Below are 14232 nucleotides of genomic sequence, written 5' to 3' on the forward strand. Positions count from 1 at the left end.
CCATGAAGCTCCCATTTCTCTCCTTGACGGGGAGGGGGTGACGATGCTTTCAACACCCTAATTGCAGTAAATTGAAGCAAAATTGAGCTTGTCAGTATTGCTCACTGTGGTTTTTGCGTACATTGACGGTTCAGTTCTTTTTTTGCTTGGGGATCTTATTGACCCAGATTGAATTTGCATGTAATACTACGTAGGTTGCGGGATTCTGATATTTAATGTTTGCTCACGATGGGGCTGCTAGAGAGTTTGTGGGTGTGACACCAAGTATGAAAATTCTAACTCCATAGGAATTTTCTTTGGTATATTTAAAAAATATCTGTGGTGACAGAATTTTGATCGGCCTTGTCTCTGTGGAGCTGTGATTTTTTCCGAATAGGAGAGTGAATAGTTAGCATCACGAGAGGGCAAACTCTAGTCACCATCACCCAACCATAGAGGAATGTAAATAAGTGTCCACATTGCCGGACTTATATAGTGGCTTGCCTACCTGTACTAGCCCAACTGCCCACGGTCCTCTCACCTGGGCCCCTCACCCCTCACCCCTGAACCCTGGACACACTCACCACATGCGTGGACTCCATGTCCGATCGAGCTCCGTCGCCGCTATGGGCGACTCACAAATGCCATTACAAGCTACGTGACACAAGCTCTACATTGATTAGATTAATTGATTGAACTGACTGGGATTGGAAGAGACTCCATTAGATCCGGTATTTGCTTGCATGGCTTCAACTCCAAAGGCATCTACCATCTTGAAAAGAGCCTGGTGTCTCCACCAATATTACAATGTAAAATCCCTCATATTATTGTTAATTAATTCTCTCTCCTCCTCTAACTACACCAAGTGGTCTACTTAACTTCTGACAGTTTCTCCTACCGTACCCTGCTTATTATGAAAAGATCCATTTACATCACACGTGGCATATGTCCACGTCACATTATGCTTACAAACTTGTAACATGTTTGGGATCAAAATAGAGTGAAAGAAAAATAACTTTGAGTTGATCTAGGCCATTGTGAGTAATTTTCTTATTTTTCACAAGGCCATCAGAGTACCACAGCATGCCTATTTTCGCATGTCTAGGGCAACTACAAGGAGGAGCTCCAAATGTTGGGATAAGGGTGAAATTCCAATTTGATGACCGAAGGAGGAGCACTCACTCTAGCAATTGATGAGTAACAATCTAGTAAATGTATTACAATAAAATGTGAACCATTTAAAAAGCACAATATGCGCCTAACCATGATAATGAGAGGGGAGATAAAATGGCCAAAGGAGGAGCCCTCACTCTAGCAATTGATGAGTAACAATCTAGTAAATATATTAGCATAAAATGTGAACCATTTAAAATGCACAATATGCACCTAACCATAATAATGAGAGGGGAGATATGGGCAACATCTTTAAAGCACAATGCACTCTATCGACCGACAACCATGATAGTGAGAGGGGAGATATGGGCAACATCTTTAAAGCACAATGCACTCTATCGACCGACAACCATGATAGTGAGAGGGGAGATATGGGCAACATCTTTAAAGCACAATGATTCTTATGAAAGCAAGTATTATTGATAAGCTCTCCCTTGTAGTATTACAAAATGAAAGAGAGGGGTGGTTGAATGAAAGAGATAGAGAGCAAGAGTGGAAAATTTGAGAGAGAGTCATAAAAAAGGATTACCATGAAGGTTATAAAAAATTATTGTGGTGGTATAACGTGCTTTACACATTGAATAAAAAGGGAAAAAGGGGTAGCTCTCCCCCACCCATTCTCATGGACGAGGAGTCTCCCCTACCCATCCATCCCTCTTGCCCATTTGAGAAAAGGGGGTGAGGTTGTAAGCACCCTAAGGGTTGTGTCCGTGGTATCTATATATATATCTAAGAACGAAGTCTCTTTTGACACGTGTCATCAAAGAATTCGAAGTGCCTGGGGGTGGACAAAGAGCGAGGGAGAGAGAGGGTGAAGGGCCGAAAAGAGAAAGAGAGAGAGAGAGAGGTGTCAACCCCGTCACAGATGGGTAAGAGCCGAATTGTGTTTATAAACGATCACATGGCAAGGAGGGTGCAAGCTCGTTGTGTATTTTGAGGGGGCACTGAGTGAAATCATGGGCACCATGTGTGAGCACCAGGGTTGTATGCAATTTTATAAGAACAGGCAAGCTTGTCAGGGATAAGGAGCATTGAGGCAATAAACACATCTTGTAGAAGTATGAAGAAGCATGTGCGAGGTAATCGGTTAAGATAGCTTAATACACTCCTTTTGAAGAGGATAAGATATTTTTCATGGGGGCTTCAATTTTTAAGGGGAAGAAGAGGGAAAGATTAATACAAGTAATGCTAGCCCACTACCCTTCCAAACCTTGGTGGGACGTATCACTAAAACCAAAGCAATTGGAGTGCTTCAAGATGCTATAAGTAGAGAATCAAACAAGAGGTAAAATGTTGGTGGGAAAATTATGTTCATTTCTAAGGTTTCACCACTATAATACAAGCTACAACGACAAGCGCCCAAAATGGAATACAACAGGGAATCCTTTCGTCGTGAGACTCCCTGGTCCTCAACCTAGCTGTCCTCCTTGAGCACACCACACAGGTTTTCTCTCTTTCTTCAGCACTACAGAAAATTATGCTCTTGCTTCTCCTGCAGAGCTCTTGGTTAATGCTGTCACATCCACTGCCCATTTAGTTAGATTTTTTTTTTTTCAGTCATGTGTATCTGTATGAATGGCGTGTATGTGTGTGTGTGTTTGAGAGAGAGAGCGAGAGAGAGAGAGAGAGAGAGAGAGAGAGGATGATGAGGAGGAAGAGGAGGAGGAGGAGGGTGAGGATAGAAACAACATAACCAAGCTACCAGAGTATGTCGATATGAATGTGTGTGTGTGTGTGTGTGTGTGAGAGAGAGAGAGAGAGAGAGAGAGAGAGAGAGAGAGAGAGAGAAATGAAATGAAATGATATATTAACATCTCTAAGAGGCCATAGTGGCCTATGAGACCAAAACTGAGAGTACATTTGAAGTTGGTGTCTCATCAAAGAGAACAACTAAATGAGACTAAAAAGTACAATAAACTGATTGTCCCCTACAGTTATAAGAACAGAACTGTAAGACTCCGAGATGATACTGAGTAGAAAATACTGGAAAATACTAAAAAATGTATATCAGGTAGATCCATGTATGCTGATCAGTTGAAGTGTTGCCCTCTCCTTAGATCAAGTATCTCCGCCATGGGGCTGTCTAGAATGGAGAGGTCGTAGAAGCAAGGTAGGCGCCTCCGATGCCCAGCAATAATGGCTGATCTGGCGATGGTGAGGCTGCCGTGGTCGGGATCCTGGTGGGCGTGGCCGACGAGCACGACATAAGAGAGTTGCTGGTGCTGGTGCCGAAGAAATCTGTCAGGGTCCTCTGTCTAGGTACATCATGGCTCGGCCTCTTGTCTGCCAAGAGGGTCTCTCTGTGTCTCCTGAGCTCAAGTAGAAACAATCCAAGGCTTCTCTGATCCTCAAACTCCATGACCCTGCGTAACGGCCCAAAACCCTCTCAGAAGAGGAGTGATATCTGGTCATCCACGATCTGATGCACATATCGCCCTGTCTCAATCCGCAGCTGGTGTGATGAGGTCCGGATCTGTCCAATGGCACAACATATCCCATGTGATAGGTGTACATCCATGTACGCCAGGCGGGTGATAAAATCATCATGCTGATGATGATGTGAGATGCATTTTCTAATGTTCGTAGCCATTGAGAGAGAGAGAGAGAGAGAGAGAGAGAGAGAGAGAGAGAGAGGATCATCATGCTGATATGATGTGAGCTGCATTTTCTAATGTTTGTAGCCATTGAGAGAGAGAGAGAGATGAGGAGGAGGAGGAGGATAGAAACAACTTAGCCAAGCCAGCAGAGTATGTCCATATTAATGTGTGTGTGTGAAGGAAGAGAGAGAGAGAATGAGTGAGTGAGTGATTGTGGCGTGCGCAGGCGCGCACTGTGTGTGTGTGTGAGAGAGAGAGACTTTACTTGCCATTTCAAGGTTAAAGGTTTCAGTTGATGCTTCTAGTGTCATGTGCATCAGCAATGCCATGGACTTTCTCCAGGCTAGATCCTGAAGAGGCAGCCAGATAAAGAGCAGAATCAGGTTAATAGAGCACAGAGCAACTGTTAGCAGTGTAGACTGGAGCTAAAGGACATGTGGCGGTCGGCTGCTCATGGACATGGTCGGCTGAACCAGAAATAGGGGCAGCAGCAGGAGCCAGCAAGAGAACCAGTTGGCTGCGCATCATGAACAGCAAGGAGTCCAGTCGGCTGCACATCATGAACAAGGAGTCGGATGTATTAAATGATATTTTATGCATTTATTACTGGCCGACCAGCAGTCGGCCAGTTCCACATAGATTCCAAAGGCTATAAATAGCCCAAGTGCTCAAGGTCTTAGGCATTCCACCCACTAGGGGTGTGGGTCACTTAGAGGTCCCATAGGGGACAGAATTTAGGGTTAGGAACCTTTTTATGAAGGCAGCCCATGGCTGCAAAGATCTGTACCTTTTTTGTACATAGTATATACTGAATTTCCAGCACTTCTCACTCTCTCTCTCTACTCTCTCTCTACCTGCGTTTTTGCATCATGGTGCGTTTTTGCATCAGAAGGTCTTCAAGAGTGTTTAGGGCTGAAAGAAGACTACCCAGAGCTTCCGCGCGTTACATTGGTATCAGAGCATCAGGCTCAGCATAGCTAAACACTGATTCAGTCCCAGATGATGGTGTACAGGTCCAAGGTACAGGAAAGTACACGGATTCGAAGCCCAAGGCGGGAACACAGATCGGGAAGAACTCCCAGGAGGTTTGTTGGTGGTGTTCCACAGTGCCAGATGGGGATGTCAGTTCCGTGAGCCAGATGGGTTCTAAGGGAACGGTCCCAAGGGAGGTTGATCCTCCAAGGGTGATGTGAGAGTGCCAGACTCAGTTCCAGGAACGAAGACCAAGACGGTGTTCAGAGTCAGGGCAGGAATGGATTGTGGACTAGAGGAAGACCAGATGTATAGATCTTCATCAGAGACAGAGTGGTTTGGAGAACAGAACGGATTTTCAGAGAAAAAAGGTTTGCCAGGGATGGATGATGACAGAGGGACTTCGGGACAGGATTGGGATGATGACAGTCATCCAAGAGCAGGTTGGATTCCCGTCATCAAGTTTAGCAGAGGGGGATGTCATGTGCATCAGCAATGCCATGGACTTTCTCCAGGCTAGATCCTGAAGAGGCAGCCAGATAAAGAGCAGAATCAGGTTAATAGAGCACAGAGCAACTGTTAGCAGTGTAGACTGGAGCTAAAGGACATGTGGCGGTCGGCTGCTCATGGACATGGTCGGCTGAACCAGAAATAGGGGCAGCAGCAGGAGCCAGCAAGAGAACCAGTTGGCTGCGCATCATGAACAGCAAGGAGTCCAGTCGGCTGCACATCATGAACAAGGAGTCGGATGTATTAAATGATATTTTATGCATTTATTACTGGCCGACCAGCAGTCGGCCAGTTCCACATAGATTCCAAAGGCTATAAATAGCCCAAGTGCTCAAGGTCTTAGGCATTCCACCCACTAGGGGTGTGGGTCACTTAGAGGTCCCATAGGGGACAGAATTTAGGGTTAGGAACCTTTTTATGAAGGCAGCCCATGGCTGCAAAGATCTGTACCTTTTTTGTACATAGTATATACTGAATTTCCAGCACTTCTCACTCTCTCTCTCTACTCTCTCTCTACCTGCGTTTTTGCATCATGGTGCGTTTTTGCATCAGAAGGTCTTCAAGAGTGTTTAGGGCTGAAAGAAGACTACCCAGAGCTTCCGCGCGTTACATCTAGTTCTGGAACTACATCCGACCATGCATCCCCTCGCCTTGCACTGCACAAAAGTCAAGAATTGGTTTCATCTAAACAACCACAAACCTTGTATTTCTGCACTTACAACAAATTTTGTTTTTCTGAGTATAATCTGATAACACAATACCAGCTTCTCGTTGATGCAGCTTCTCTTCCGAGCTGCTTGTAGGTGTCAGGCTCTTCTGACACCGGCTGTCATCGAAGATTCCAAGTTCTCCATCATTGTCTCTCTGTCTTCTGCCTGGCTTTGTCTTCGGCTAGGTAAACAAGGGTCCCTTAAAGGTCTATCTTGAGATTTGCTAAGGTTTACTCTACCAGGCAATAGGGAGTCCCTGAAAGGTCCTTCTTGGGATCTGCTAAGATTTACTCTAGCATTGTAAGCAGCCCCTGCTGCCTGCTGGGTGCCCCGAGGTGTAAGCATCCCTGCTGAAGACCACCTAAGATCTTCATCTGCACCTTTCAAAGTGATGGGGTCATCATTAGTGGATCCATTTCCCCTTGCAAGACTTGATCCTTGTAGCTGAAGGCCCATTTGTATAGGCGTGTTCATGGATACCCGGAGCCCACTAGGCCGAGAGGAACTTCTTTGAGATCCTTGAGATGAGTCTGCAGCTGCTTCATGCTCCACTACTTGCATGCTTGGCTGTCTACCATGAGCTCTGTTTACAGAATTGAGGCCAGAAGCCTCGGCAACACTATGGTGAGGGGATCCTCTATCAAATATGGTGGCGGCCCCTTCTTGGGCCATCTTATACCCCTGTTGATCCCTCCCATCACTTGTTGCAGTGATCTTTGAAAGCCTATTTACAAGCTCTGGAAGGTCACTGACCTGAAATTCAGATCCACGACCAGATGTAGTTTGGCCCTGCTGTGATGAATCAGAAGACCCGGAGCTCTCTGACTGTCTGGATAGTTCTGTTTGCCTTTCATATACTGTAAAGAAATTCGGGTTCTTTTGTGTCAAGGTCTCAACCCCATTATTTCCTTTGTAAAGTGATTTTCTCTCTTCTCCATAAGGGTTCAATGGGAGCTCATTTCTGGAGGGTCTGTAGGTATTTGGCCTTGTTACCTCGGGCAGCAGGCTATGAATTGAGCTCTGTCTGGGTCCTTTGTTCTCATGGGAGTTTCTAATGTCTGTCTTTACATGAAAAACCACCTCAGGTTGTGTGATTCTACTTTGCCTCCTATTAATTATTTGAGGCCCGGTAAAATCAGGGTCGTAAATGGGGTCCTGAAGAGTGCTCGAGTCATTGCCACATGATGTAAATACAGTTTGTTCACTCTGTAGTTCCTTGAATTCAGACTTTCTTGGTGTTCCCTCTGGTCCTGCAACTGGTACAGTTCCCATTTGATAATCAAAAAAACTCCTCTGGGAACTTGCGATCAAATGACTGTTTGAATCAAAAGCATTGTTAGTACGCTGACCCTCTTGTACACGTGGTGTGGTAGGTTCAAGATCCGTGCCATTCACATAAGAGTATCTCTGTGTAGGCTCCGCAGACTCTTCTGAAGCTCTGTCAAATTGTTTTGAAAGGTTATATCCAAGTAATTGCTGGGTAGGATTTCTAGTAGATGCTATCTGCTGTGCTTGATTTTGAAATCTATTGAATGAGTCGGTGTGTTGATTAAAGGAGAATCTTCCCTCTGCAAGTGATCCTTTCTGGTCAAATTTGGTCCCCCCTCTTGGGGAACAGTAGTCTGTTGAGGCTCGTTCTCTTAGAATGCCGTGTCGCTGTTCAGAATCATCATTACCATCTTGCAATCCAGCGTAAGCATCTAACAATGCAGGCTCCTGGTTGCCGCCACCGAGCCTGCACGTAACAGGCATGTTGCCAGAGCATTTTTTATTCCCTTGCGGTTCCTCCTCCTCTTCATCTTCTGATGATGACGATGCCATCTCCCCACAAGGTTGTGTGTCCATGTCGGTTGTCCTTGGCTGCTGTGTATGGATCTTTTGTGTCATTGTTTGCCTGCTGCCAGCTCCACAAGGCAGGAGGCCATATGGATCTCCTCTTTGTGAATGCCTCCCACCACCACTATTCTTCTCTGCATTGGAAAGCTCGTGGCTGCATCTTTTCAAAAGACTTTCAGTAGCAGGATCAAGTTGGAGACTTGCGGAAGATCGAAGGCTTGCCGTTGAAAGCCTTGTTGCAGAGGGTAGCTCCAGTCCAGAAACACTATTTCTAACCTCGGTGCTGCTGTTTTTCCTTCTCTGAGGTTGGTCCTGGTGGCAGTTGTTTGCATATTTCAACAGCCCAGGCAAGTCTCTGTGTCTATCGAGGACAGGTATGCCATCTATCGAGTGTCTGAGATTAAGGGAGGCTTCAAATTCCTTGTTTTTGCTGTCTAAATTTGTATTTCTCTGCCATTTTTTTCTGATTTGTGCAATGGGATCGTTCCAGACATCTGGTCTGGGCATTCTGTCGTTCCGTCTTGTGTTCGTTGCCTGAGTCAAGAGCTCTTCCCATTCTTGCCGCCTCCTCTCCATGTGTGACTCTTTCCCTTTCCAGCTCTGCTCTTTTTTTGCTTTCCAATCAAAATCTCGAGATGACCTTGAAGGAGAGGTCCCTGTCTTACCTCTTCTGTTGCTGTCGATATTGAAGCAGCGGGAGGCACCTAGCCTTCTTGTAGTCCTAATAGTTCCGACTATTATCTCCATTTCATCCAGTGCATTCTCAAGGTATATCATGGCCCTGGATTGCTTTTTATTGTAACTTTTACCTGGGCAGTGCCTTCTTGCTTCTCTGTTCTCCTTATCTGCTAGTCCTGATCCTTGCCTCAGTGGGGGCACAGGATATTGTACTTCCTGAGGGGTTTTGTTGATATCCCAAGCTGCTTCACTCTTGGCCAAACTAGCATGTGCTTCTAAATCAGGCCTCGGCTGCTGACTAGACGGTGCAGCCTCATTGGTCAAAAGCTGTGGTGCTTGTGAAGGTCTAGATGCCTCGCTTTCGTTTTGTGTTAGCGGGGCATCCTGACTAATGGCATCACTTTGCCATTGTACTCTGTGCACTTTGCTTGATCTGCTTTCAGGCTTCTTCTCTTCATCTTTCATAGCTAAGTCTGAGCCTTTAGCTGCATAATTTGTATGGCCAATTGAAATTCCAAGAGCTTCTACCCAAGAACTCAGGTCTTCCTGCAAAAAGATTCGAATGTTTTCTTAAGAAAGTGGGTTGGTATTGAAAGGAAGCAATTTCTGCTTTATCTGGTGGCTACATATAATTACTTACTGGAGTCTCTGGAATAAGAGACATTGTTTTAGAGCCTGGTGCCAAAATTTGGAACTCCTGTTCTTCAGATAGCCTCTGCAATAATGGACGAGCACAAGGAATTCAAAGCTTTTGCTTCTTCTTTTTGAGAGTGTTATATCCATCCATCCATCCAATGCATGCACGAGTGTGCGTGCACACACACACTCATATCCATGCATGCATGAATGCACACATACTCATATACCTGGATTCATCTAGGTATATATATATATTCATATACAATTATATAGTTATAGGGCGCATAGACAGGTGAAAGTATATACCCAGATAACTCTTCCTAGCACCCTTCATACTTTGTGTGAAATATATTGCCACAGATAATCTTATAGACAGGCCATGCCATCACATATCAAGGTCTGGAATGCAGCTTCCCCTTAAGGGTGTAGAATGCAGATACACTTACTTCCCAAGCTCTGGATTGCAGCTTCCCCTTAAGGGTGCTGAATGCAGATACACTAAAGCCACCAAACATGTTGATGCAAATGCCTTGCTTTTGTTTCTTAATTATGCTGGGGCTGCTTTGAAGCATCCTTATATATCATCGTTGTCAAGACATCCCAACAGAATGGAAACGGCCACACCCAAAGTGTTTTGAAAATGGTAAAAAATGAAAACGGAAACGGATCCCAATGCTATGTCATAGGGTTAATTGTATTCCATAGGCAAGCTAACATGCACAAGTAATTGTATTCCATAGGCAAGCTAACATGCACAAGTAGGATTTTGTGCAAGATTACAACACGAGAAAAAGTTATTTGAAGGTGCATCACAATGGCAATGACATAGCTGCACTTAAGGTGCTCACGATCTTTCCATTGACAAAGAAGTAGGACATTATTTTCAGGAGTGCAAGCTTTTATGGATCACACCACTATGTAGCTGTTCAAAAATGTGCATGAGAGATCATGGTGGTGTGGTTGCAGCAGCCTTGCTTAACCACACGAGTCGCATGAAAAGCTTTGGACTTACTCGTACGGTCGCTCCAAGAACCGAAGTGACGTACCGCACATGCTTTCCCTTTATATCAAAGTTCTGCAGCATTTTGAGAGTACTTTATCATGTGTATATTATAATAACAATAAAAATAAAAATACAGTGGGAAGTAGAAGAGTGGATGCTGTTCATGATTGGCTATGTTTCGGTCTTGTAGAATGCATAATTTACCGTTTACTATCACTGGAAATGCCCATATGTGTATTGCATGCTACATTAGGTTAAGCAAACCTTGAAGATGAACAGTTTTCCAGGGACAAGAACAAGGTAGCGCTCGTCCAGTCTCTTCTGATTGACAGCTTTTCGCTGAACTCTTCCGTGCTTAATGATGCTTTTGTCCTACAAGAAGATACCATTTGCAATTCCACATATCTTTCAGTGTTGTGATCCCTCACATTTGATGTTGAATTGTGTCATCAAAAGCTGTTCCAATGTGATTAGGAAAGGATGCTGTCATTGAGTCCTTACCAATCCAATTATGCCTTTATCTTTCCCACTCTGTATAACATCATCAATTGAGGTGGCTTTTACAATGCACTGCAAGTCACGTGTCATTAGTTTTTCATCTCATATTAAGAGCACTTAATTTGCAATCACAAGTTGTTGATTATTCTAATTAGTAGCCCAGTAATGAGTGTTTTGTTGCTAGGGACAGCCCGGGGGATTCACTTGATACATTTGTGGAACGCCACCTGCGTGCATGACAAAATATGCTTGCACACACAGGAGGTGTGGAGTTTGTATACACTCCCATACGAGGGGAACTTCAGTTTTATAACCTTATTTACTGCATACGCATAGGATTTTACATGTAAAATCCTGTGTATGTAAAATCCTATGCAAGCATGCTGTTTATTCAAGCTTAAAAAGTCCAGATTGTGCAGCATCCAGGTGTACATATGCATTGTATGAGGGAAACCTCCTCGGGAAGATTGACTCATATATCAAGTGGCTGTATTCTCCAACTCCTGGCATGCTAAGTGGAAAGCTTAGAGTTGGATGTTACCTCTAGAAGGTGTTGGATGCAGACCTTCTCTGCAATATTTTGAGCTGCAATCTCCCACTGATCGGAACTGGAAAAAGTCGTTAATTAGAGTGAGCTATAAAATGGTATATTTAAAATATTTTCCAGGGATAAAGTTCATTTGTTATTGCAGAAGTGGGCTTGTATGCTCGGGGGAGGCAAGGTCTGATCTCAAAATACTTGAATTTCAATGATAAGCTGCAATCATCCGAATTATCGACTTCAGCATGCTTGTTGAAGGATGAAAATGTTTGTGACTGCAAGGAGTACAGTTAACTATGTCAACTGGAAAACACTATTAGTTCTTCTTCCCTAGAAATAAATTCAACCACAAGCATGCTGTAAGATCCACTTGCATCCCAAATTATATTTCCAAGGCATCTTGCAACAATGCAATCATGATACATGGTAGGCAGATCTCTTATCACATCATGTTATAGTGCTGCTTTGTTCATCAAAAGCAAAAGACATGTAATTGACCTTGTCCATTATGCACTGTAGTATGACATTTTACAGAGATTGTCACCCCTCAAAGCTTCAGACTGGCATGGCCTGGTCTTAATATGTGTGTGTGTGGTGCGTATGTGTGTGTGTTTACATTGTACATGTGCAAACAATGTAGCCTATGTGTGGGATGAGCATCATGTTGTCACATAAACAGTAAGGAACTCCTATGGAAATGTCGATTCTAACCCTTGATTTCTTGCTTCGTGTGTGCTAACATAAATGAGAAGTTTAACCTACCAGGAAAATTCTGTCCCTGTCCTGAAGAAAAAAGGTTTCCATTGGGAAATCGACTTCCAGAATGCCATGTCTCCATTCTCCTTTCTGTGTCCAAATACAACAACTGAGGATCAGGATCTTTGTGAATTGATTTTTTCAACCATTCGAGCAGTCATTCTAACATATCTATGAACCTTCATCGTTGTAGCAATCATTGTAAGTACCTTGGATCCTTCTGGGATAATTGAGTTGCGACAGTCGGACCGACTGGTGTAGGACACTTGGAAGGAGAAGAGCTGTGGGTAGCTTAGTGATGGGGGGTCTATGGGGGTGTCCATGTGATGCGGTTTTCAAGTCATGTGCAGCAATGACTAACATTTGGTATTCAAAGTGGGCATGGTGATGATGCTGATGCTGATTTTGATGATGGTGATAACGATGATGATGTCGACAATGCCGATATGAGACAATGCTGATGATGCGATTTATGATGATGATGGATGCTCTGAGCCCAGCATTCCTGCTCGATCATGCTCTCCGATAGCAACAGTCTCATCAGCAATATATGGCAGCAAGGCGTCACTTGTCAATGACTGTGTTAAAAACCATTGTTGCATAAGAAAAAGAAAACACTAGCTGTCTGCAGGTTGGGACGAAGATGAAATGGTGATGGGTTTATCTCGTGAGAGAGAGAGAGAGAGAGAGAGAGAGAGAGAGAGAGAGCTCACTCTTCAAGATCGGAGAGAAGACAGCGCGTATGGGGCGTCAAGTGATGCGCCGTTTTGTATCTCTTAATCATTCAATTACCCCGCTACTCTTTAATCACTCCACTAATCCTCGTGGCCTCCTTTTTATTTTATAATCTAAGCTAAAATACATCAAATTGTATAAGGTGATGTGTATTAATTAAAGCATGTACATGGACAAGTTGTTCCATCATGTCATGATTTATATTAAAAAATCGAGGGTTGTGTCCATGATTAATTAATCTTATAAGGTTCATCGTTCTTGAACCTTTGCATTGCCCTTGCATGAAGCTTCCAATCGCACAACAATACCCAAACCCTCCCCCCTCCTTCGCACATGTCCCCTCTTTTTCCTCCTAAACTAGAAAGGAGGTCTACATCACCATAGGCAGAAAACTCTAATAGCTTCATTCACCATGCAAGCACAAATGAAGGAGAGAGAGAGAGAGAGAGAGAGAGAGAGAGAGAGAGAGAGAGAAACAAATAAAATTATATTAACGTTTACAAAAGGCCAAAATGACTTATGAGACAAAGTACATATTCATATCATAAAGAGCATGTAGGTCTTAAGCTAAATTCATGGTCTAGCAAAGAGAGAGATAGAGAGAGAGAGAAAAGAAAACATCCTACTAATCAACTAGTAAATATGTGCTGCTAGGCATCAATAATCATTCGGATGTGATTTTTGAGTTTTCTTAAGGGTTTGAGTTTTAATTGGAGCTTCCAAAAATTTGCACTAAGAGCTCTTCCTTTGTGGTAGATTGCCCACTTATCTGCTTGTCAAGCTACTCTCTAACTTTGGTTAGTTCTACATTCCTTTGCTAAAGTTTCATTGAGGTTAGTTCTTTTGCGAGAGAGAGAGAGAGAGAGAGTTTTTCCCAGATTTAGATGAAAGATATTGTTCATGGAAAGTAGATGCATTTGTGAGTCCAAATCGTAAAATCAAGACCACCACCCATGTGCTCTGCGTAACGAGCTTTGATGGTAATCTAGACAGACTTTGGACGGAGGATGTTTTACTTATAAGACTACTTGAACATAATAAGCTCGATGCTGAACTAAGGCTGACAAAACTACTCTTTATATAGTAACCAAGGTTAGCATAGATGTAGGGTCGGCTAGTTTGGCCAGCCCATGACTTGGTCCAAAATGACCAACCAACCATATCATCCAATTGGGACTATATTAGACTACAATAAAGGCTCGTGGGAACTTTGTGTAGCTCTCACGACCATTTGAGACTGTCTAGACCCTTAACAAATGGGCCTCGCAATCCAAGAACAATTGATTGTACAAAAACTCACTAATGTGGTCACTTATCCCAAACAAGCATACATCCTACTTGGCGGAGTGCCAAGTCTACTTGGCCACCATCTAGACCCTTAACAAATGGGCCTCGTAATCCAAGAACAATTTATTGTACAAAAACTCACTAATGTGGTCACTTATCCCAAACAAGCATACATCCTACTTGGCGGAGTGCCAAGTCTACTTGGCACTCCATCTAGAGTCTAAACTGGGAACTGTCGAGTGCTTAGGTGATGGCATAAAGGGGGCCTTATAAAATAGACGTCCATCACCCACATAAACAACACTAGGGTAGAACATT

The 14232-nt window shown here is 43.7% G+C and overlaps 1 protein-coding gene across 1 annotated transcript; it reads right to left on the reverse strand.

Moving 5' to 3' along the window:
• Window positions 1-1667: 1667 nt before the first annotated feature.
• On the reverse strand, window positions 1668-12634 carry LOC147641208 (uncharacterized). The gene is made up of 13 exons (XM_086819135.1): window positions 12102-12634; window positions 11899-11982; window positions 11335-11411; window positions 11137-11203; window positions 10599-10667; window positions 10362-10469; window positions 10107-10169; window positions 9096-9170; window positions 5993-9001; window positions 5843-5887; window positions 4019-4049; window positions 3429-3625; window positions 1668-1806 (listed from the first exon to the last, which is right to left on the reverse strand). The coding sequence occupies exons 1-9, from the start codon at window positions 12213-12215 to the stop codon at window positions 6038-6040; spliced, it is 3621 nt and encodes a 1206-aa protein (XP_086675261.1). The 5' UTR covers window positions 12216-12634; the 3' UTR covers window positions 1668-1806; window positions 3429-3625; window positions 4019-4049; window positions 5843-5887; window positions 5993-6037.
• Window positions 12635-14232: the final 1598 nt, after the last annotated feature.

The sequence above is a fragment of the Cibotium barometz genome, chromosome 2 (genome assembly GCF_041138505.1).
Source record: "Cibotium barometz isolate CiBa-2024 chromosome 2, ASM4113850v1, whole genome shotgun sequence".
In the NCBI taxonomy this organism is placed as follows: Eukaryota; Viridiplantae; Streptophyta; class Polypodiopsida; order Cyatheales; family Cibotiaceae; genus Cibotium; species Cibotium barometz.